The sequence below is a fragment of the Candoia aspera genome, chromosome 1 (genome assembly GCF_035149785.1).
Source record: "Candoia aspera isolate rCanAsp1 chromosome 1, rCanAsp1.hap2, whole genome shotgun sequence".
Lineage (NCBI taxonomy): Eukaryota > Metazoa > Chordata > Lepidosauria > Squamata > Boidae > Candoia > Candoia aspera.
In genome coordinates this window covers 247,090,199-247,116,133 of record NC_086153.1, presented here as the reverse complement: position 1 = coordinate 247,116,133, position 25,935 = coordinate 247,090,199, and the positions used below count along the sequence as shown (strand labels likewise).

The 25,935-nt window shown below is 45.2% G+C and overlaps 1 protein-coding gene across 2 annotated transcripts in view; it reads right to left on the bottom strand.

Annotated features, from left to right (window-relative positions):
• Positions 1-25,935, bottom strand: part of TUB (TUB bipartite transcription factor) — a 138,792-nt gene that overhangs the window by 67,470 nt on the left and 45,387 nt on the right. Inside the window, exon 1 of one of the 2 annotated variants that reach the window (XM_063289425.1) lies at positions 5,432-5,940. The exons of the other annotated variant lie outside the window; for it this stretch is intronic. Within the exon in view, the coding sequence (XP_063145495.1) occupies positions 5,432-5,469 (38 nt within the window). The 5' untranslated portion in view covers positions 5,470-5,940. Of the gene's footprint in view, positions 1-5,431; positions 5,941-25,935 lie in introns of those variants that run through there. 2 annotated transcript variants of the gene reach the window in all.

The window sequence follows — 25,935 nt, the reverse complement described above, 5'->3', positions numbered from 1 at the left end:
TCCTGCAAAATTAGCAAAGCTATAATGAGTAACTTAAACAACGAAGAACAGATCCATGTACTTTTTTCCACTTCCACTTTCTTCCACTTCTCAGTAAGATTTGAATATTACATATGTATGCTATTTTATGCGCTACCATCTGCAGCCATGAACTGGGTTGAATGTTACTAATCAGATTGGTGGATAATTTTCCTCATGCCCAGCATGCACATGCAGAGCATATCACTTTATATATCTAGCAGACACCCCATACAGGATTTCTATATGCCTAATGTTCCATACTATATTGTGCAAACAATTTTGGGTATGCAAAAATAATCAAAACAACTGCATCTGTCCAGGCATCATGAAACCAAAGCTGTAATTCTCCTTTCAATGCTCTTCTGGCAGGAATTCTGCACTATCAGCACAACTGTTCTGATTCAAAGCATGTTTGATGCTGTGTGAAAACAAATATAATGTGTAAACACAAATGTAATATATTAATGCAGATGGTAGACCAGCCTTTCTCCATTTTTTTGACCCTGGAGGAACCCTTAAAATATTTTTCAGGCCTCAAGGAACCCTTGCACATTCAGGCTGAAATATAGGCCAGAAGTTACAAAATTGTATTTGTTTCATGTGCAGGCCTTTATATGTGCATTAACAGTGTTCTTAAACAAAAAATAAAGAATGAAACTTAGCTCTTTAATGTGAAGTTGCCTGAATTTGAAATATTTTTTAAATAAATCATGACCTCCCAGGGAATCCCTAGTGCCCTCTTGTGGAACCCTATGGTTCCACGGAACCCTGGTTGAGAAACCCTGATGTAGACCATTAAAATGAGCTGACCAAGTGTGTTAGCTTCTGGAGTCCTCAAATTATTCATATCAATTTAAATCACACAAGAAGTAAAGGCAGATAACATATATTTTGAGGTGCTGATATTCCTTCTGTGTGACCTCATGTCTTCAAACTCAGCTATAGATACCTATTTAGAGAATTGAACATTCTTAGCAATAGAAGCCTATTCTCACAATCTATATATACTGTATTTTGGTATAGGAAGTGTTACCCACAGGGACCACTTACCCTAATCCATACTGCTAACGGGAGCTACAATGTAAGTCCAGCTGATCCATTCTGGTTGACCACATTTCTGTTTTTAACTAAATATTTCGAGAGATATATTTTGAACTTTAGGAGCTGGACCACAGCGTATCTACTGGCCTGGATCTAAAGATTCACCAGTTTAGCTACATTAAGAATATTAAATTAAGCTAACAGAGCATACCTATGGAAACATTTCTTTTGTTTGAATGGCAAAGCCCAATATACACTGCTTTTGAAATTCCTGTAAAGACAGTTCCTGTGAGGCAACGAGAAAATGGAGGATGCTGTTGAAGAAACAAAAGCCCCACCCTAACTTTGCATGTGCAGAACTCGGTTTTACAATTATTTTTTTAAATCCCACCATTTCATTTTAACACTTCTAGAACCTAATATATTGAACTATCCCTTAGAATTTTGCCTTTAATCAATTATAATTAAAGAGGGAAACATTTCTCATGGATTCAGATTGTAATTAGCATAATTACTTAATTATCCAGAATCCAGTGCATTAAAATTACCACAGGATAATATTCTGGGAAGGAAAGAAGGAAGAGATTAAGAACCATAATTTAGGCTTTGCAAGCATGCAGAACAGGGAACAGAAATAGATTACTCTGAAGGTAAATAATAAAAATTAATTACCTTCTTTGTTCATAGTCCAAAGCCCTCTGCAAAACTGTGTCTGCTAAAGTGATAGCATGGAGGGTTATTTCTCTCTTGCTACTATCTTTCAGTAAATCTTTAGGATAACACAGACAGATCCGAGTTCTTTGTTCTCTAACTGATCTACATCTACTAGAAAATACTTTCAATGGTATTGTATTCTTAGTATTCTCAGACATAGTATAGCTACTCTTAAACTATCAGTTCACAGGGATGTTTGGATAAAACCATTTTTCCAGACAGCTCAAGGTGGTATACAGCATACAGGGGCTCCAGTTGATACCCTATTAAACTCTGACCAGATAATACCTTCTTAGTTTCAGAAGGGCTGTTGCATCATTTGCCTTCTTACCAATTCCTAAGCCTCCTGTGTTAGAACTGAAATTGCCTCTCTCTTTTAAAAATACAGCATGTTACAATCTTTGCTTCCAAAATACTGTATATGGTTTATTTTTACTCCATGCTGAGAATCAATTTGTCCACTTTGCATAGAGAGTGCATTCTTTCTCTGTGGGAGATAAAAAGACGGACTAGAATGGCTATAAACATACTCATAAAATTTGAAAAAAAAAAAACCTTTTCTAAGATTCTGTGCAAAGAAATATGTGCTATTTTAAATGCCTTATGAGGAAAAAAGTGTTCTTAATAATTGTGATTCACCCTTTAAAAATGTTACATATACACCAAAGCAAGAAAAATCAGTTACAGATTTAAAAATGAATCTGTAGGTACTTCTACAAAGGAACCATTATAGTAGAAAAAACTAACAATGAACTATCCAGCCACAGGACAAATCTAATTCAGAATACATTTACTTTCCATCACTACTTATTTAGTTTATAAATTTTTCGTTTAATTGAAACATGTTTTTACAACAAAGAAGAGCATTAAAAATTAATCAGGAAGCAGCACACCTAAAAAAAAAAAGTATAATAAAATAGCAACAACCACAAACAAATGCAGGTTAGAACTAACCAAGCCTACCATGTTGTGTAAACACAGTTCTAGATGTGTAACTGACCTGGTTAAGTATGATGCATGAACACAGTCACTGAATAACATTCTATCATATAACCATATAACCTTGACTCAGGCTTTAAAAAGAAAAAGCAGAAACTTGACACAAGCCTGAACACAGACTGATAACTGCAAAGGTCTTCCAGCACAAGGCCTGACTGCTAGTTGGACAGCCGCATTTTGGACCAATTTTCTAAAATGCCATTGGGGTCAGCTTCAATTTGTGTCTAACAAACAGAAATTACTCAAGTAGCTACATTACCAAGTTATGTTTCCATAAAAGAAAACACAGGAAAATATTACAGCAGTTAGTTTAAACAACAGATATTTAATCTTTACTAGTCATGTAGTTCAGATAGATACAGTATTTTTCTTCTGACAATTTCTATCTAGAGCAGATACAATTCACTGACAAATGTGATAAAAAAAGCAAAAGTTCCATCATCCATTTGTCAGAGGAAATAAAATTCAGTCTTCTCCTTGAACTTAGGAATTTAGCAGTGCAATCTAGCTGTGTCCTAAAGGCAGCAAAACATGGCTGAAAACTGCATAAAGCCTGCAAGCCAGATGTTGCCCATCCTTCATTCAGCAAGTTCATAGAAAGCACCAGTTTAGGAAAAACCACCCCCAACTTGGTTCTTATCAATAAGCATGGATAGTGGTCATACTGGACTTAGAATTAGGGATGCAAAGTTGAAGAGGGGTAAAATGGTTTAAGTTAATAAAGTTATTTTATGCCTATTCAAGTCTCGAACTTTTTACAAACTCCGAACTTCTACTGAATTTCTAGTATGAACGGAAACCTACTTCCTCTTGTCATCTTTTTTGTTATAGCAACTAGATTCCACAAAGCTAGATTCCACAATGCGATCTAGTTTATGCCACATTATTAGTTTTTTCCTGATGGATCAGGAGGCATGATAAGCAAGGGGAAATAGCCCTCGGTGACAAGCATTGCTCCTCACTTTTTTGACGCACACATGCATATACGCTTTCTCAGAAAGAGAACTAGCCGAGGCTTTGGTAACTTATGGCAACCGAGGAACCAATGACAGACAACAGCAGCTGATGCTGCCATGGCGATTCCTGCTCTTCACAAAGGCAGCAACAATGGTGGCAGAAGAATTTGACTGCCAATATGCTATAGGATGATAGGAGCCCAAGCAAAACAAGTCAGTGGAGAGAGAGGAAGAGTGGAGGTATCTTATGTAAGAAGATACTTGGTCACCCACTCCCAAAGCAATTAACCAATGAACATTAGATTAGAAGGGGGAAAATGCTAGCTGCTTATCTCTAAGGAAGGCCCTTTTATTTTTTGTTTTTAATCTAAAATATATATTTTGATAGGATCATTGTTTCTGATCCTCTTAATCCAATATAGGTAATTCACAGAAAAAAAACACTTCCAATATAGAAAGTGAGATTCTTGAGATAACTTCCCGAGAAGAACAGTTGCCAATCTTATCCTGTGACTGAACTTGAGTCTATACCACAAGTTTTCTTTGGAATACTTAGGAATACCTAAATAATTCTTTGTAGTTAATTGCATGAAAGCTACAGTATATGCATTTGTTATACGGGATCTGCATTTATGACAAGGGATCTATGCATATACTACCTGTGACAAATTATTCCCAGGTTCATTAATTTCCTACATAGAAAGAATTTAAGTCTAGGAATTAATCTCTGAGAAGACACTGAAGGACAGAACTGAATTTCAGATACAAGGCAGTTGTTGACCCATGTAATTCACTGACAACAACAGAAATCAAGGATCTTGAATTACAATCAAGACTGACCTGCAAAGGACCTCTGTTCCTGAGGGCAGCAGATAACATTTAAATTAAAGAAAAGAAGACTTCACAGCTGTCATGAATGTTGCAATGACACTGGAAATTATCTAAGATGTCATACAAATCTCCAGAATGAAAGTAAATGAAGGGAAGAAGTATGAAAATAGAGTGGATGCAAATGATAATGGAGCTGCGTGAGATTTCACCCTGGCCAGATACATATTCAGTCCTATCACTATCTGAAGAGAAATTGGGGTGGTAACAGTATATGAGGATCTGACCCACTGAAATAAATCTAGAACACATTACAAAAGAATCACCCTGTAGCAATCATACAAAAGCAGTAAGAGAATTGGCTGCATATTTCAGTTCTGAAAACAAAAGAGGTTTTCAGACCTTCCAAGGACTCTGTGATGTATAATGCCTTAAAAATAGTTACAGATGTCTTGAGTGTGTTATTATTAGCGTTTTAAAGGTTACAGCTTCAAAAATGCAATACCCACTTCTGCAGTCTCATCCAAAGGAAACACACTGCTTGCAAAACATGTCTCTATACTTCCACTTTCATTCATGAAAACTCATTTCCTACGGGGAGAGGGTTTGTTCGTAGTCATCACTCTACTCAACTTGGTGCTCTATTCCTCACCTTCCAGAACTATGTTTATTTAAACCTTTAAAAGAATTTTAAAAGCACTTTCCTTACTGCTTCGTTTAATTAGGGCTTTTTTTTTAGCATTAAATGAAAACTTGGGCGAAAATGATCTGCTTGCCTACAGCACCCTTACTGGCCCCTTTAGAAACCACGCACAGGGAGGGGGGAAGGTAGCCTAGAGAGCCGTAGCTCAATCTGGCGCCTTCGGAAGTACCTGTAAGGGATCCAGTCCGCCTGATGCTTTGAAGTCATCGCTCGGCAAAGGAGCTAACAGCCGCGGCACGGAGAGCCCCCGAGGTCTGAATGGCAGGGAAGGAAACGGCCGCTGATTCCCAGGTCGCAGCCCCGCACCGAGCAGGACAGCATCCTCTATCCGGCCTGCGAAGCAGAGCCACCAAAGACGGCGGCAAGAACATGGAGAGGAGTTAACCAAGCCACCCTACAGCAGCCGCGGCGGCGGCATCTTCTCCGGAAGGGTCACGTGGAGGCAGAGAAGGAGCAGGACGCTCCCGGCCGCCGTCCCTTCGAGCTGCAGCGGGGCCGAGAGACAACTTGCTCGGCGCGGACAAGCTCAGGCTGGAAAAGCGCGGCCACTCCTCAGCCCGATTCTTTGCTGTGGTTCCCTTTCTTTATCCGAGCCTCCGCCTATCCGAGTCCGCGCGTCCTCCCCGGGGCCAAAGGGACGCCGTTGCCCCAGTAGCGGCGAGGAATGGCTACTGCACTGGCCCAACTGGGCCGGCCCTCCCCTCACCCGCCGCCCTTCTCCAGCCAATCGTCGCGGCCCGCGGGTGCCCCCCTGCCCCGGCCGTCTGCGTGGCTAAGGAAGGGCTCGCCGGCAGCGCACGCGCTCGGCCTCGCTGATGCTGCCTTGTGGGGCCGAACCCAGCAGCGAACCGGCAGTCGCCTCGCGTTGGGAGGTTTCTGCGGGACGAAGGGGAAGCCAAGCTCGGCTGGAACGGGGAGAGGAGGGAGCGGCTGAGTTGGGATGGGTGGGAAATGGCGCGCGCCTGAGTCCTTGGGTGCGCGCGTGCGCGCCATAGGATTAAAAAAAGAAATTTGCCCACAGGACTAGATGATTTAAAGCTGCATAAACTCTTCGGGCTTAGAAGAGACTCGCGCATCCCAAGAACTTCGCCCACAACAAATTATCTGATCGTCTTGAAGGCGCCGCGAGATGCTCTGATAGTTTTGCTGCGCCGAGCACTTTTTTTGGGGAGGGGAAATCTTAAACTCACCAGGCGGCTTTTGACCTAACTGACAACTAGGTGTTGTCTCCTAATGCATGGTAGCATCTATTAAGTTATCCCAGAAGGACACTGATGCTTTATTCAGGCTTTATTCAGACCCTTTGGGGATGATAAGCAAAAGCTAACATGAATCATCAGCCATTCAGTTTATAGCCATCATGCAATAGGCATCAGGAGTTTGAATCGTTTTGCTTTTTTAGGAGTACATGCATATTTTGTCATATAATTCAGTGCCATTTTGAAGCAAGAGGTTGTGTGGCCCTAATCCTATTGACAAATGAAACAATGCAGTTGTATACAGTCAGATCTCTCAAAAATTCTGTATTTTGAGGACACCACTGTCAGACATGTTCAAAGTCATACTCGTCTGCGATATATGCTGTAAGAAAGATGGAGATGGAGATCTACTGCAGGGCTAGCATATAATATAAATATTCTCTCTCAAGCAACTTATGAGAGGAAATGAGCTACTGTAAGGTGGTTTAGTTTAGAAGCCTCTTGAGCATCCTATTCATAATTTAAGGACTGGAAAAAAAACAGGAGATGTCTTGAAGGCACTAAGGGTAACTAATATTATGTTCTTCGCATGGCAATCTGTTCCATTGCATGGCAGCTTGTAGACCTGCATTCATAGTCAAGGTAAACCTGTCCTTGTGCTAAAATCAAAACCTGGTGGCTACATGGACACAACAAGGAAGTCGTCTTGGCAATAATATGGAAGTGATTTGGCATTGTCTTCTGTGGTGTTTTGGCCTACAGTCCTAGGATTCCCTAGTGATGTCCCATCTAAGTACTAACCAGGCCCAAGGCTGTTTAGGCATCTGATAATAAAACATCCCATGCCTTTAGACCTGGGACCATATGTCTCTCAGACATTCCGTAGCTTTTAAGGAAATAGATAAGAGAACCCATATGATTTTTGTGTTGCCATGTAAAACTTGTTTATCAGATTTCTCTCTCTAAGGTGTACTCTCCGCTGGCAAGCTTTTCCATTATAAAAAATTCTATTTTCCCTGAAAGGCAGTAATGGCTTGAATAGAGTGGTGAAGAAGGAAGCTGAGTTAGAAGTGTTTTGTGCACACCAATTCGGAAGCATGGAGAGATTCCTTTTCATGCTGCTCAGCAGGTGTGCCAACCTCCCACTCATGTCTTCTTCTTCACATGGCTTAAAACATCTACAAAAGAGAGTGGATCTTCTGTCAAGAAGTAGAAAAATAAAAGCTAGACCGCTGCAAAGATTTTACTAAAACATTGTTAGCCAAATTCATGTTGCAAACAGAGATTTAATGGGGTGTAGGAGGACTTCTATGGATTGGATCAAGCAGGTGATGCTCATCAAATATGTGGGTAGGACCAGGATGTTCTGGGAAGGAAAAGTTAGGCTTTTTCTTCCTTTTTTTTTTAAATAATCAGTCTATTGAAATGCTACAGTTTTCACTGAAATCTCACCCTAAAAATGTCAGGAAATCTAAATTCAGTGGTGCATTTGGAAAGATTGCAGAAGTTTGGCCCCCATTTGTAGCACTGGAAACAGGATAGACAGATGTTGCTCCAAAGTCATTAAGTTGATGAAGTATTCAAGGAACTTGGTCTAATTGCCAAACAGCATATACTGTCTGTAGATTAACAATTCACTTTAGGCACCCATCTAGCCAGATTCTGTTTGTACACCTCCTCTATCAGATACATGGGAGAAGGTACGATATGAAGACTCCACACATACATTTCTACGCATTTTAGCTGGATTCTTCCCCTTCTCAGAACCTTTCAAATTTTGACCCCAACCTTTTATCTGAAGATCAACTAAACTAACTGTCTGACTATTGGAAAAGGGCTTTATTTTTAGCACATTCTGGTTGTGCTAATCTCTGCCTCTTTCTATTGCCCCAGGCATGCCAGCAGTCCTCATTTTTTGCATGCCAAGTCTAAAGCAACCAACTCTGATTGTTGGTCTTCAAGGTTCCCTTCCTAATGACTGCTCTGACTGGGGAGGATGGGATAGTCCAACACTTCTGCAGACTAAGGAATCAGGTCTAAAAGTATGGGGCCCTTTTCATTAGTAATCTGGTAGGTGATTCTTTGTGCTTTATGCACCTTTGATGGTTGTTGTCTTCCCTAGGATATTATATATTTACTTTGTAAAAAAATACTCTTCTTTTTGGCTTATTCTCTAGCACTGACTCTGGTGTCACTGTGTCCTGATATTTTGAGTCTGAAGGTTTAGCAACAAAGATGTTTGTCTCCCAGTATGGCATCTTGCTGTGTCATATATCATCTTAATAGCCTTCAGGATTTAAGAAATTTGCAGCGAATAGCTGTGAAGGTTTGGCACTTTAAAAAACAAATATTTATGGACTATCTGCTATGCAGTGGGTACTGTCAGGATATTCTATTATTCCGTCAATAAGGGGTTTTTTATGGCCATCCGTTTTACTGTTTTTATTATTTTTGAGGGAGGCAGCATCAAGGATGCCAAACAGAAAAGGCATAGGTAGGTGGGCTGGTTAACAGGCACATAATGTTGCAGAGGCTTTAAAAGTTGAACAACTGCACGAGTTAGAGAAAGCAGCCTTTGGTGGAGCCAGGTTGGTGAGACCTGAGAATGTTTTCAGCCTGCCTCCTCTGAAGGGGAAGAACAAGCGGGGACTCAAACCTAGCAAGACCAGGTAGCTCTGGGGTTTTGGACCCCTTGGCTCTGGAGAGTCTTCATCTTTAACTCTTAACACCGCAACCACTGCCACATTTCATTTTATTTATTTGTACAAACAAATTAAGTCCTACTGACAATATCAAAAACAAAAAGTAAGAGATTGTACCTTAACATGATTGTATATAAATATACTATGATATCAAGAAGTAGTCTGTCTCTATAGGTAAGCATCTAACAAAGCATACTATATCAGACTCACTCACACAGTGAAAAGGACTTGCTCAGTATAAGACAGCAGCAGATAAATAGTAGAAAGAAGATAGTGAAAAAGCTAGTACAGTTTTGCAGTCACTCAGATTTGAATGGGAGAGATCTGCATTCAAATGCCTGTCCAGCCATCAAACTCTTGAGTAGCTATGGGACAATTTCTCCCAATACCATGTCCCTACTTGCATCTGAGCACAGCACAAATAAGGCTCGGCAATTTTTCTCCTGCATCCCCTTGATGCCACCTTTATCTCATCCCCAGCCCATGACAACCTTAAGTCATCATTATCTATACTGGTGTGAAAGTGGAGCTTTCCACTTTATTCCAGCACCATCCAAGCCAGCCTCAAATGTTTAAAATCTATTACCTTGGAGGGAAGTCAAGGTATGGACAATGACAGTGAACAAAGGTAATAGAGGCAGAACAGGGACCAGTATTAGGGTCAGCAAATTTTGCACCGCCCAGAGTCCCTTCTTGGGGGGGGAGATGGATGGTGATAAAGTTTGATAGATAAATAAATAAATAAATTGTTTTCTACCAATTTAAGGATGGGTAAAAGAAAGCACTATATCTTAGTAGAAGGGGAAAGCCCCAAATCTCAGTTTCTTCTCTGTAAAATGGATCCTCTACTTGATAATATGCCAATTTTAATGCCAGGTCAGTTAATAACAAGGCCCCCCTCATATGTGACTGGATCACTGAGGAGGGGGCAGACCTGGCATGTATTACCGAGACCTGGCTGGGCCCCGAAGGGGGGTGCCCCTTTCAGAAATGTGCCCTGCTGGGTTTACGGTATGGCACCAGCCGAGACCCCAGGGCAGGGGAGGTGTGGTGGCTGTTGTCATCCAAGAGTCTCTCGTGGCCTTCAGGGGCCCTGTTCCACAAGTGGCCGGTTGTGAGACCCTGTTTTTCAAGTTGGGTTCCCAAGAACAGTTGGGAGTGTTGCTGCTGTACCAGCCTTCCTGCTGCATGGCAATCTCCCTGCCTGAGCTGCTTGAGGCCGTCTCAGGGCTGGCGGTTGAGTTCTGCAGGCTTATGGTCCTGGGGGACTTCAATCTGCCATCCCTGGGGTGTGCCTCAGAGGCGGCTCAGGAGTTCATGACTACCATGGCAGCCATGGGTTTGTCCCAGATAATTCAGGACCCAACTCAAGACAGTGGCCTCACCCCAGTCTTGGTTTTCTTGTCAGAGCAGTGGCTATGTGATCTGAGGGAAGAGTTACAGCTGTCCCCTTTGTCATGGTCAGACCATGACCTGGTGGCCCTGAGATTCTCTTATGCTACCCCCCTCCGCAGGGAGGCAGGACCCATTTGATTGGTCCGCCCCTGGCGACTGATGGACCTGGTAGGGTTTCAGAAGGAACTGGGGGTTATACCTGGTGATCTGCTGCATGGTCCAGCAGAGGCCCTAGCCGCAGCCTGGAATAGGGAGGTGGCTGGGGCCTTGGAGAGGATTGCACCTGTGCAGCCTCTCTTGTCCCATCAAACCCAGCACTCCCCATGGTTTACGGAGGAGTTGAGGGTTCTGAAGAGGATTAAGAGAAGCCTAGAGCGCCGCTGGAGGAAGACAAAGACTGAATTTGACCGAACACAGGTTAGAGCCACTATTAAGGTCTACCTTGTGGCGATAAAAGTGGTGAAGCATCAATACTTCTCCACTCTTATTGTGTCCGCAGAATGCCGCCCAATGGCCCTGTTTAAGATCACTCGATCCCTTTTGGGGAAGGTGGGTTCGGTGACCCGCCTACCGGGCCCTGTAGAGGAATTTGCTGAGCATCTCCAGGACAAAACCCAGTTATCTGGGAGCAGTTTGATCCTGTCGGACCTGAGGAAGTGGACAGGATCCTATTGACAGTAAATGCCACCACGTGTCATCTAGACCCATGCCCCTCCTGGCTGGTAAAAGCAGCCCGGGGGGTGACATGTGGTTGGGTCCATGCGATGGTTAATACATCCTTGGGAGAGGGGGTGTTCCCGGCTACCTTTAAAGAGGTGTTGGTGCACACCCTCCTCAAGAAGCCATCGCTGGACCCTACTGTTCTGGACAATTTTCGTCCAGTCTCCCACCTTCCATTTGTGGGAAAGGTGGTTGAGAAAGTGGTGGCTTTGCAGCTCCAGAGGGTCCCAGAGGAAACGGATTATCTGGACCCCTTTCAGTCAGGTTTCAGGCCCAGTTATGGGACAGAAATGGCATTGGTCGCACTTATGGATGATCTCTGGTGGGAGCAGGATGGTGGCAGTGCATCCATCCTTGCTCTCCTTGATCTCTCAGCGGCTTTCGATACCATCAACCGTGGTATCCTTTTGGGGCGGTTCAGGGAGTTGGGGGTGGGCGGTGTGGTCTTGCACTGGTTCACCTCCTTCTTCCAGGGCTGGTTCCAGTTGGTGGTGATAGGGAGCGAGAGGGCCAACCCTTGGCCCCTCCTTTGTGGGGTGCTGCAGGGTTCGGTACTCTCTCCACTCCTTTTCAACATCTACATGAAACTGCTGGGTGAGATCATCCGTCACTATGGGATGAGGTATCATCAGTATGCTGATGATACTCAATTGTATATCTCCTGAAGTGAGTGATGCGATGACTGCCCTTTCTCAGTGCCTGGGGGCTGTGTGTCATGATCACCGTTGCGATGCTTGTGACATGCAACGGCTCGCATGACAATGCAGGGAAATGGGTACCGGGCGGATTAAGGGAAAAGGCAACTAGCTAACAAAAGAGAGCAACAGGTGCTGGCAACAAAGTATCAACTCTAGGCGGAGGAGCGGAAGAGAGAGATACAATGTTGCAAAGAAGGTAATTGACAAGACCAGACCACGAGGCGCACCTGAGCTGTCAAAGAGATTACGTACCTGATCGCCCGGCAATGAACCATCACCGGCCAGGGAAGCAATTAAGGAAACGCCCAGAGCACAGGAGGGGCTCCACGACCCCTCACCTACCGGCAACAGAACCGACGGGGCTCGGGGCACACCCGAAGTAAGAAGGGGTGGAGCACTGACCGGCGCGGGCTATTTAAATCCCGTTCCAGCGCGCTCCACTCACTCTCAGCTTTTCTTAAAGGGCTGTAAATACTGTTACTCAAATAAACCCAGAACCTAAGCCTACACTAGCATCTGTGTTTTTACTGGGTAGCAGGCAGAGCCTGACATAAAGCTGAGAGTCACCAAACCAAAGTCGCCAAGCTCCACCGGACGAAAATTTTCCACGGGAGAGATCAACTGGCGAAAATGGAACCGGGGACAGCAATGGAGCCAGCACTTCGCACCAGAGGCGTGAAGGATGGCCCGCAAGAGGCAGAGGTGACCCGACAGCTGCTGGAGGCGGCGCGCCCAGAATGGGACACGGACACCCTCCCTGCCCACACCGCACCCCAGTTCCAGACCTGGAGTTCCAACCCAGACGGGAGAGCCCTGACGGAAGACGAAGTCGGGGACCAGCAACTCCTCACATGGGCCGGCGGAGCAGGACCCTGGACGGGAATACCCTACTCCACCTGGAGGCTCCGCTACCCCCAAACGCCTGAGCAGGAAAGCGCAAGACTACAGACCGGACAGCATCTGGAACACTGACGTCGGACGACCAGGGCACGCCAGACAGGGTCACGGCCCTGGAAGCCAGGGTACGATACCTTGAACACCTGCTCCTGTCCCCGACATTGGCAGACCTGAGCACGCCAGACAAGGACACGGCCCTGGAAGCCAAGGTACGAGACCTGAAACATATGCTTCAGTCCCTGGCAATGATCGTAGGTGAGCGCTCCAAGACTGAGGCAGCACGGGGGGCAAGAGGGGATCGAGGCACCATACCCACCCCGCCAACAACCCCGAGCAGAAGGGGCCAAGCACAAGACTCTGTCGCAGGGCTTCATGGCCCCAGGCCAGTGGGAGCCATCCTTCACCACCCACAGGTAGGGGTCCCACAAATTGGGAGGTTCGCCAAAGACTTCCCCGTACAATTTGATGGGAACCCTACGAAACTGTCCTTCTTTCTAACAAATGCGAGGGACTACATGGCGCAATACAGCCATTGCTTCAGCACAGAAGCCGCAAAAATCTTGGCAGTGGCCACCAAGCTCCAAGATAGGGCCACGGACTGGTACGTACAGATGTCCAAGTCCAGAGCCCCAGCCTTGGCCAATTTCCATGACTTCCTAGCCGAGCTGAAGCATTACTTTGAGGACCCCCTGGCGAAGGAAAGGGCCAAGTGCACACTTCAAGCGCTGCGCCAGGGAAGAAAAACAGTGGCCGACTACGCCCTTGAGTTCGAGGTCCTCGCAGGCAAAATCACGGAATGGTCTGAGGCCATCCTGATTGACATGTTCAAGCATGGCCTCAACCGGGAGGTGCTACAATGGGCACTCTACAGGGACGACCCAGCCTCCCTTCACAGGTGGATTTGCCTAGCCGGAAAAGCGGAGCACGCTCAGCGCACGTTCCTGCTCGCAACCGCAGAGGACAAAATCCCTCCCAGCACCAGAGGACCAGTCCCACAGTCGGACCCAACCTGGCACGTGGACCAACAATGGAGGCTTGCCTGCGGGCAGTGTACCAGGTGTGGGAAGACGGGCCACCGAGCGGCGGACTGTTACAAAAACAGGACAACGGATCGCCCGCCCAGACCCACACCAAAGATGCCGCACAAGCCATCCAACCCCCCCAGATGCCTGACAGGAGCGTTAGCAACCCCGGACGAGGACACAGACGCCTACCTCGCAGGGGACGCGATCGATGCCCAAGAACAGCCGATGGAAAACGCTCCCCACCTGCTCTAAGCAGTGCCGCTGGGCAGGTGGTGAAGAAGGGGCGCAACAACCCCAGGGTGAGTGATGATTGCTCCATCCTGGCAGCGACAATTAAACTCTCTTATGGCCCTAGAGCCATTACAGTTGAAGCTCTGGTGGATTCTGGGTGCTCCAGAAATCTGATCCACCCGGACATTGTCGCCGCACTAAAACTTTCCTGTTCCCCCCTCCCTAAACCACTGGCATTCCAACAACTAGACGGCTCTACAGCGGGGGGGGGGGGGACTGGCCACCCAGAGGACTGGAATGGTCACCCTGACAATGGGCACCCACAAGGAATCCATAGACTTTGTGGAAACCCAGATAGGGAAACCCATAGTAGTGCTGGGGATCCCCTGGCTAGCACGCCACAACCCACACATAGACTGGAGGACACGCTCCATCAAGTTCAAAGACAGGGCCTACCAGGCACCGACACCAGACAAACCATCTGCTCTGATGGTGGGGAGGGCAGAAGTCGTCAACCATACCCCCCCCCCCCGAAGGACTGCCGGAGCAATATGCAGACTTTGCAGATGTCTTCGGAGAAGAGGAGGCGGACCAATTACCCCCCCACTGCAAGACAGACTGCACAATTGAACTGCTCCCAGACGTCCCATTACCCAAGCCCAAGATCTACCCCATGACCCAGAGAGAATTGGCGGCGCTGCGGGAATTCTTGGATAAAAACCTCTCCAGGGGCTTCATAGAACCAGCAAACTCGCCGGTTGGAGCACCCGTCCTATTTCGGGAAAAGAAGGATGGCACCCTGAGACTATGCACCGATTACCGCGGATTAAATTCCGCTTCCCTATCCAACAAATACCCCCTACCCCTCGTAAAGGACATGCTAGCACACCTGTCAAAGGGAAGGGTGTTTTCCAAACTCGACCTCTGCAAGGCGTATTACAGAATCCGCATCAGGGAGGGGGACGAGTAGAAAACGGCATTCAACTGCCCCTTGGGCTCCTTCCAATACAAGGTACTGCCATTCGGTCTTGCGGGGGCCCCGGGGGTCTTCATGCAACTCATCAATGAGGTACTGCATGAACACCTATTCAAGGGCGTACTGGTTTACCTGGATGATGTCCTCATCTACATGAGGACGCAAAGGGAACACGAGAGGTTAGTGAGGCAAGTCCTCACTAAGCTCCGGAAAGCCAAACTCTACGCTAAGCTGTCCAAGTGCGAATTCCACAAGTCGCGCTTGGACTACCTAGGGTACAGAATCTCTGACAAAGTCGTAGAGATGGACCCCGCGAAGGTTCAGGCAGTCTTGAGCTGGGAACGCCCATGCACCAGGCGCCAGCTTCAAAGCTTCGCAAATTTCTATAGGTCCTTCGCGAGGGGGTTCGCGGAAATCGCCCTACCCTTAACTGATTTGCTCAAGACCAAAGGCGTCGGGGAGACGCGCAAGGTAAAAAACCCGGGGGCTGTACTAATTGGACTCCTGCCTGTCAAACCGCGTTTGACAGGCTAAAAGCGCTGTTCACAGCAGAGCCAATTCTAGCTCACCCGGACCCCAAACGGCCTTTTGTGGTGCAGGTGGACGCCTCTGACTTCTCAATAGGTGCCATTCTGCTGCAAAAGGATTCCACTGGAATCCTGAAGCCATGCGCCTATCTCTTGAGGAAATTCTCGGAGACAGGCGCTGGCACGTGTGGGAAAAGGAAGTATTTGCGGTTAAAGCAGCGCTGGAGGCTTGGCGTCACCTTTTGGAAGGGACGACTTGCCCGTTTGAGGTCTGGACAGACCACCGCAACCTCGAGGCGCTCCGTACGCCCCGCCGCCTCAGTCCCAAGCAAATACGCTGGGCTCAGTTCTTCAGCCGGTTCAACTTCCAGCTGAAGTTCATACCAGGCAAAAAGAACTTCCTGGCAGATGCACTCTCCCGACTGCCTCAGGATGCGGAGCCTATCTCCGACATCGTAGGGATGGTGCTTTCCGATTCCCGGCTGGGCATGGCGGCGGTCACCCGGAGTCGTGCTCAGGGACAGCCTGCCCCCCCCTCGCAAACAACTATGATGCAACCCACTCCTAGATGCAGGCAACCTCAAATGCCAGGTGGGCTATGGGCAGATTTTACAACGGCATTAAAATCTGACCCCTGGCTCCTCGCCAACCCCAACAAGGTCACTATGGACCAGGACCTCGCATGGGCAGAGGGAAGGTTATATGTACCCGACTCACAACGGCAGGCAATCCTCAACAGATCGCATGACAGCAAACAGGCTGGTCACTTCAGGTTCTTGAAAACCCTACACCTGACCCGGAGACAGTTTTGGTGGCCCTCGCTGAGGAAGGACGTCAAGACGTATGTGGCGTCCTGCCCAGTGTACGCTATGGCCAAGCGACCGGCTGGCAAACCCCAGGGGCTGCTGCAACCCATGGCTGAACCCTCCCGCCCTTGGGATGAAATTTCAATGGACTTCATAGTCGACTTACTGCCCAGCCAAAAGAAAATGGTCATTTGGGTGGTAAAAGACTACTTTTCAAAACAAGCGCATTTTATCCCCTGCGCCTCGATCCCGTCAGCCCAACAGCTGGCGAAACTGTTCCTAGTCCACGTGTACCACCTACATGGCTGCCCCTCCCGCTTGGTGACCGATAGGGGCACACAATTTACCTCGAGGTTTTGGTGGGCTTTTTTGAAACTGATAGGTACCCAGCAAGCCCTGTCAACCTCCTGGCATCCCCAGATGGACGGATCCACAGAGATCCTTAATGCCACACTGGAGCAATTCCTCCACTCCTACATAAACTATCACCAAGACGACTGGGTGGACCTCCTCCCATTTGCAGAGGTCGCGTACAACAACGCGATACACCAAAGCATGGGAAAAAACCCCTTTGGGGTAGTGTCGGGTCGAGAGTTTGTCCCCATCCCTGAACTACCTCAGCCTCCATCCCCAACAGTGGCCACTTGTGATTGGGGTGAGAAACTCGCAGATTCCTGGCCGGTCATCAAGGACGCGCTTAAAGAGGCACAAACGGCGTACAAATTACAAGCGGACAAACACCGGCGCCAGCAACCAACATTTCAGGCGGGGGACATGGTCTATCTATCCACCAGATTCATAAAATCGCCGCAACCATCGAAGAAGCTGGCCCCCATGTTTATTGGACCATTCCAGGTGACACAAATCGTGAACCCAGTCATGGTGCGCTTGGACCTGCCCCATAATTTAAAGAGACTGCACCCGGTATTTCACTGCAGCTTACTCAAGCCGGCAAGTGATCCCTCCCGGTGGCACCCACGCACACACCCCCCTCCACCAGTGATGATAGACGGGCAGCAACACTTCGAAGTGAAGGAGGTATTTGACTCCCGCAAGTGGCGGGGCTCCCTCCAATACCTCATAAAGTGGAAACACTTTCCACACCCTGAGTGGGTTGCTGCCCATGACGTCCAGGCCCCTGACCTGATCCGCACCTTCCATACCGCCTACCCCTCCAAACCCGCGGCCTAACCTTCTCAAAGGGGGGCAGTATGTCATGATCACCGTTGCGATGCTTGTGACATTGCAACGGCTCACATGACAATGCAGGGAAATGGGTACCGGGCGGATTAAGGGAAAAGGCAACTAGCTAACAAAAGAGAGCAACAGGTGCTGGCAACAAAGTATCAACTCTAGGCGGAGGAGCGGAAGAGAGAGATACAATGTTGCAAAGAAGGTAATTGACAAGACCAGACCACGAGGCGCGCCTGAGCTGTCAAAGAGATTACGTACCTGATCGCCCGGCAATGAACCATCACCGGCCAGGGAAGCAATTAAGGAAATGCCCGGAGCACAGGAGGGGCTCCACGACCCCTCACCTACTGGCAACGGAACTGACAGGGCTCGGGGCGCACCCGAAGTAAGAAGGGGTGGAGCGCTGACTGGCGCGGGCTATTTAAATCCCGTTCCGGCGCGCTCCACTCACTCTCAGCTTTTCTTAAAGGGCACGCATACTGTTACTCAAATAAAACCAGAACCTAAGGCTACACTAGCGTCTGTGTTTTTACTGGGTAGCAGGCAGAGCCTGACACTGTGGGGGTCTGGATGGGGAACAACAGGCTTCAGCTGAACCCTGGTAAGATGGAGTGGCTGTGGGTTGATGGTGCCTCGGCATCCAGGAAGTTATCATCTTTAGTTCTGGATGGGGTTGCACTGCCCCAGACAGACCCGGTGCGTAATCTGGGGGTCCTCTTGGACTCACGGCTCCTACTCAAAGAGCAGGTGGCAGCCGTGGCCAGGAGAGCCTTTGCGCAGCTACTTGCTGTGCACCAGTTATGCCCTTTCCTGGATCGGGAGGCCCTTCGAACAGTCACTCACACCCTTGTTATCTCTCATATAGACTATTGCAATGCACTCTACATGGGGCTAATTGAGCCCAGTCCAATCCAGGCCTTCACAAGGTTGAGAAGGAGACTAAAGATAGTGTGCTGTGCAACAGGGCACTAGTCCCCAGTTATCTCATGCAAACAGTTATACTGATCTATAGTCACTCTTTTTTAAAGGGAATCTCAAAAGTGATGCAGGAAATCTATGACTGGATCTCTTAACTTTTTTCTACTTTGAAAGAATTACAGAGCACACTCCAGTTTTGATCAAAGCTGTGGTTCATTCTGTAGGAACTCCAGGGCAGGAAAAAAGATCAGCACAATTTGGTACCTGCATATTTCCACTGGAGAGCTTTTGCTGAGTATATTTATATCTGAAAAAGCATGCAGGGGAATGAATTAAACCCCCTCTCCCAGTATACTGCTCAAGACAGAATTGGAGATGCTCTCTTACAACAAATTTAAATTTAGGCTCCCATGTCATCAATCTTCCACGTCTGTAGTCTCAAGTCAGTTGTTGCAAAAGGGGGAAAACATCTGCTTAGGGTTTATCAAGGTGGAGGTACAACATCTTGGGATACCAGATACTGCTGGTACTCTCACAATGTCCTCTAATAACCCACTCTGACACACAATTTGGCCCCTTTCCATCCTTACACAGATGGAAGAAATGCTTTGTTATTTTGATGTTTTGTTTTCACTCTTCAGCCTTATGTGTCTGGTTAATTTAAGGCACATGCTACCACCAACAATTACAGGGAAATATTACAATTCCCTAGAAATATTACAAAAATAGCATTATTGATTGATTGTTGAATATCATATAGCTGCTTTAAGGTCTCAGGGGAAAGGTAAGATATAAAGTGCAAGGAAGAAACAGGGAAAAAAAGAGAAGATTGTGAATGATTTATTACAAATCCCACTAAGGGATTGCTAGAAGCATATAAATATCTGGAATCAGTTAATTTGAATAGGTCTCCTACTAAAAATAAAGTATTGGTAGTCCTCAGGCTATGATGGCAATTGGGACCGAAATTTCCATTGCTAAGCGATGTGATTGTGAAGTGCAACGTCACATGACTGCTTAGCAATGGCAATTCCACAGTCCCAGTAGCCATTGTAACCCCAGGACTGCATGGGTCATTAAGTGGGAAGAAGCAGGAGTCCCAGGCAAGCAGGCCAGTGGCTGCACAGGTAACGTGGGTGCATGGCATGAGCAGGCACTCCGGAGTGCAGGCAGGTGTGCAGGTGCCATGGGGAGGTGCTGTGGACAGGGACTACAGGGCGTGGGTAGGCAAAAAAACGGCAGGAGCGGGAGCGACTTCCAACTTCCTGCTGGATTCCCCATTGAATTTGCTTGTGGAAAGCTGGCAGGAAATGTCGGAAATTGCGGTTGTGGCTCATTGAGATGTCATTACTGCAAACTGAGCACCAAGTACCTGGATTGCAATCACATGACCATGGGGACACTGTGACGACCACAACGGCCACAACTTTGTGGTCTGGTAATAAGTCCCCCTCGTTCAGTACCGTCTTAACTTTGAATGGTTGCTGAACAAGTCATAACTTGAGGACTATCTGTAAACTGAAACCCTGAATAAATGCACCGAGTAATTCCAAATAGGCAAGGATAGACTTCTGCTGGAAAGGCTCCTTAGTCCTTCCATCATTAATCCAGCAGCATATTCTGAGGTAAATAATAAACTCTTAGCATATCAGGGTCTGCCCTAAAAAAACACTTCTTCCCAGTAGAATGCCTCATCATGTAAGGAGTCTATACACTGGCATGAACAGGAGAAGCTGAGATGTGGACATTTTTCATCACCATACGAGAAAATGTATGGTGAACCATTTCCTGTGGACACAGGCTCCTGTGGACTTGTGGCAGTGCAGATGGATTTCCAACACTTCAGTGGAGTGGCCATAATGCTATAGCATGAAATAAGTGCTAATGATGAAAGCCCACTTGTTCCAAGTTCCCTGGAAAGTGAAAATACATCTTTATTGCTTTTTGTCCTCTCCCATGCACATATTGAGATGGCTTTGAGCCAGGAATGCCAAAAAATATGGGTTGGATTTCTATAGCAATTTCAGTACCAATAACTGAGAGATTTTTAGTTGCTGTCACTACCGTATTCCCTTTGCAAACAAATACAAGTCATTTCTCTAGTTTAAGGATGGACAGTTAGCACATTCTCAGGAGTATGTATTTTTGCTATTTGAGATATTTGTAAATACTAAAATAATTCCTTTGATAAGAATGCAACTAATCTTTACCTTTCAATATACTGAGAATAACTATACACCCCCTTCCTAAATGGAATCTTGATTTAGATGTGGGAAATGTTATCTGAGCCAAGCTTGAGCTGTCAAACCATTAATCCTTTTTAAAAATTGATCAACTACATAAGAATTAGTTTATTCACCAAGTCTCATGAAAGAAAATTGGAAATTGTTATGAAAAGGCCTTTTTGAGCCCCATGAATAAAGACAATTTTCATTAAGTAAAACAAAACTGCTAGTGTCAGTTCCAGATTATGATTCTGACTGATACCAAATTTTTGCCAGTAGTGACTGCTATGTACTTTGTCCTTATAAATGTTTAGTTATAGACTATTATAACTAAATAGCTATAAACTATTAAAGAATAAAGGGTAACAAGTAGTACAATAAATATACCATCTAGTGAACATTCTGAAGCTAAGTTCTTACTAAGTGCTTTGTACAAGCAGCTAGGAGTTCCTGAAAATGGCTAAATGCAAGTGCTATAACTGATAAAAAAAACCTTAAGGGGCTAGAAATGCAGCTATATGTACTGCTGAATAAACAGCCTTTCAGTGATATTTCAGATGTTTGCTCATGTTCAATAGCAAACAGGATTGTACTGCATTATGTAGCATGTTCAATAATGGTTCACATATATGTCCAATATAGATAAAATTCATCTATATTCCAGTGAACTTGAGAAGAAGTCAGTCACAAGGTTTAATAATAATAATTTACTAAACTTGTATGCCACCTGACTCCCATCAACTCTAGGCGGCTCACGACAATCAAAGAAATAACAATAAAATCAATAAAAGATAAAATATGGCAAATGCAACAGAACAGGTAGAATTTGCTTTCTTAGAAAGAGAAAGAAATTGACTATTTTTATTCTTTTATAAAGTTTTATAGTTTACCCAGAGAACCACGTTACTGGGTGGGTGAAAAATATATTTAATAAATCAATAAACTTGTCATAGTCAGACAGCAATTATCTGAGAATCATGGGGATTAATGTTTTGCAGTTCTTAAAGTTTTATATACCCCCAACTGCCTTTTTCACATGAGGACTTAGTATTCTTTAATTAAATAACTATATTATTTTTCTAACTGTCCAAATAAATAAGAAATTAAATAAACTTAATTATTTTTTCAACATCTACACTGAAAAATATTTATGACTCCCAACCTTATTCATTTGCCACCATATCCACTAATCAAGACATAATATTAAGTCATTAGATATTTAGAACTAAGATTATGTGACCAAGGTACCCTTCTGGAAAGAAGAGGATGGCTATAGCTTTCTTATAGCTAACACTATGTTTATAGAAAATAACACAGATTGATTTAAAGGTTGCCCAAATCCAGAGCAACTGCGGGTGGCCTACGCTTTAAAATAGTAAAATCAATAAAAAGAACAAAAGAGATTCTGTATGTCCAGGGAAAACACTACATATATGACAAAAACACAGCCAACGGGGGATATTAAGGGATATTAAGAGTCATTGGTTGTTTCTCGGTGTTGAGCAGCCTGTATTGTTTTATTGTTGGGCTTTTTAAGTTTTTATCTTTATTACTCATGGAAGTCTATAAGCCACTCAAAACAAATGAGTGAATGAGTAAATAAATAAATGGTGTTATATCTTTGTGACCTTGAAGCAAAAGAGCATCATACATCAGCACTATGAACTTCTTAAGCTGATAAGTGCTGCTAGAATCTTTATTTTAATCATTCCTGGTTCTAAGATTAATTGCTGTTGGAAAAAAAAGTCAGTGAGACAGCTAGCTAGAGCACTAAAGTATACTTTCTGAACTAGCTAGTTTCCACAAAGAACTAGCTCACACAAAGAAATTATCATTGATTCACAATGCTTGAACTGGCATCTGAAGGTTGTACATAACAGTTTCAGTTTATTTTAGATGAAAAGAGATTATAAAAGGAGCTGTTCCAGTGAGATACACACACACATATAGACATACACCTTTTTTATCTGTTCATGTCTGATTCTCGGAGACTGCCTGGACAAGTCCCTGCAGTTTTCTTGCCAAGGTTTTTTAGAAGTGGTTTGCCATTGCCTCCTTCCTAGGACTGAGAGAGAGTGACTGGCCTAAGTGTTGGAGATCCTGGCAAATCCAGCATGCCTCATTAGCATATGGATGGTTGCTCTAGGATGCAACTCTTGTGCTTCTGAGGAAGCTGTTTGTTGCCACTCCCACTTCCTCTCTCTCTCTCTTCCTCCTCCTTCCACCAGGAGCTAAGCACATGGCTGTGTGCTGCTCCATCTTTCTGGGCACCACATGGTGTGCCTGGAATCCCCCTTTCTACACACAGCTCTTGGCAGCTATAGGGCTGAGAGTTTAGAGTGAATTAAGTTTAGAAAGAACAGAAGATACAAGGAACTTCATTTTCCACTGAAGATGGATGTAACAACAAAGAATAAAGTCAGTAAGACTCCTTTTACTTATCTTTAAACCTACTATGTCTAAGCATGTGATTCTTTATGCTTGGGAGGGCTAAGTGTGTAAGATCAATAACCTATGTTTCTCTGACGTGCTCATTAAAGCTAATTTAAGATAATATTCCTTTTCTGTGTGCAGCTTCTCCACTGTGTTAAACTCTGCTCATTCAGTGGTTCTAGCAGGCCACTAAGTGGCTTCACTAAGGTCACCCAGCTGGCTTTGTGCCTAAGGCAGGAGTAGAACTCACAGTCTTGCAGTTTCAAGCCTGGTGCCATCACCACTACAGCAAACTGGCTCTCTAAACATACTTAATTAACTGAATATATATGGTACTAAAGGTTCATATAAAATAAAATAAAATATAAAATAAAAATTAGAAATAGTTTATTATTCATTTACTTATTTTATTAGTTTTGTATACCACTATAATGAACACAGATTCCTGGCTGTAGAGGGACATGTGTTTTGTTTTTTTTAATCCATTCAATCATGTCTGATTCTCAGCGACTGCCTGGACAAGTCCCTGCAGTTTTCTTGCCAAGGTTTTTCAGAAGTGGTTTGCCATTGCCTCCTTCCTAGGGCTGAGAGAGAGTGACTGGCCCAAAGTCACCCAGCTGGCTTTGTGCCCAAGGCAGGACTAGAACTCACGGTCTCCTGGTTTCTAGCTTGATGCCTTAACTACTAGACCAGCGTTTCTCAACCTTAGCAACTTCAAGATGTGTGGACTTCAACTCCCAGAATTCTGGCTGGGGAAGGGAAGTCCAGAAGGCTGGCTGGGGAATTCTGGGAGTTGAGGTCCACACATCTTAAAGTCACCAAGGTTGAGAAACACTGCACTAGACCAAACTAGCTCTCTCCTTGTGTATTCAGAACAATTCAATATTTTTTCTTTCATATACTGCATGCGTATTATATGAAAGAAAAAATACTAAATTGTTCTGAATGTTTCTAATTACACTATTATTCAAACAGCTCAGTGTGTTCAGGCAATCATATAGAATCTTCCTCTATGGTATTAACATGACATGAAAACAACTCTTTCAAAAAGGTGGGCTTAGGTATGTTTATGTAGTATCTGAACAGGTACTTCAGAACAAGTAGATAAAATTCTACAGTGGAGACAGTTTTTAAGAATATTCTCAGGGGAAAAAGAAATATTTTCAGAGTCACAGATGTAGTTGGAATGAGCCTCTGTCATTCTGAAAATAATAATATGTTTTTCTAGCTAGAACATAACTCTTCCAAAACTACTTCAGCAGCCTTCTCATGTGTTGGGGTACAGCCTATTTGTGGTAAGCACCAAGCGGCTAGGTGTCCATGTCACTTCCACAATGGCCTTCACTTCCAGAAGTTTGCAAGTGGTTTTGGATGGGCAATAGTACTGCCAATGGTGGTGAAAACAATTTTATTTATTTATAGGCCACCCAACTCATAGTAACTGGGCAGTATAATAGATTAAAATAATCAATCCAATACAAACAAAAGAAGGTAACAGCCCAAAGATTAACACAGCAACACATTAATAAAACTAGCACAGCAGACCCACTTCTCCAGACCCACTTTCCCCAGTACTTGGGGAAAAAGCCTTTTAAAGGACAGCAGGTAGAGGGAACTTGACCCTCTGGGGCAGTGTTTCTCAACCCTGGCCACTTGAAGATGTGTGGACTTCAGCTTCCAGAATTTGGGAGTGGGGGGGAATGGTGGCTTCAAGTCAGTTTTTGACTCATGGCAACTGCCTGGACTAATCCCTGTAGTTTTCTTGGCAAGGTTTTTTGGAAGTGGTTTGCCATTGCCTCCTTCCTAGGGCTGAAAGAGAATTACTGGCCCAAGATCACCCAGCTAAGGCAGGACTAGAACTCACTGTTTCCTGGTTTCTAGCCTGATACCTTAACCACTACACCAAACCGGCTTTCACCCTGTCTCAGTTAAACTTTCCCATTGTGACTAGAAAAGTTGAACTGAGGTAAATTATCCTTGAAATCTCTCCCCGCCCCTGCCTTCTCTTGGCACAGACAAAGAAATGACAACATCAGCCAGTCAACTAGTGTGGGATTCCCTGAGATTGTTGATATTCAAGAGTCCTTCATGCCTAATCTAATCAAAGCTATAGGGTCCTATCCTTTTAAATGGCTATAGAAAGCCCTGTGCTTAAAAGTGGATTTTCCACAAAAAAAAAATCCCATTACAAATATTCACGTGCTTTTCTGTTGTTAATCTTCTCTAGAATATCTGGAAATTACCCTTCCAGGCTTCAGCAGCATCCAAAGGACCTCACTACATAAGTTAGTTAGTTAGTTAGTTAGTTATTTGACAGATGTATAAGGCCCCCCAACTCACACATGGTGACTCCAGGCGGCTTGCAGAATTAAAAACCATAAAAACACAATAAACAACACCACCACCACCACCACCACCAGCGGCAGCAAACACATTCATACCAGCCACTTGATTGGCTCCAAGGCAGCTTGGGGTCCCCAAGCCCATTGACAGAACTACTTCTTCAGGGCCTTCCAGAACAGGAGCAAGGAGGGGGCCAATCTTATATCTGGGGGGATGATATTCCAAAGGGAGGGAGCCACTATGGAGAAGGCCCTTTTCCTTGGTCCCACTAGATGTACCTCCCTAACTGAAGGGACCTGCAACATGCCCTGCCTCCCAACTCTGGTGGGCCAGGTGGATGTGATTGGGGAAAGGCGGTCCTCCAAATAACCTGGCCCCAAGCCA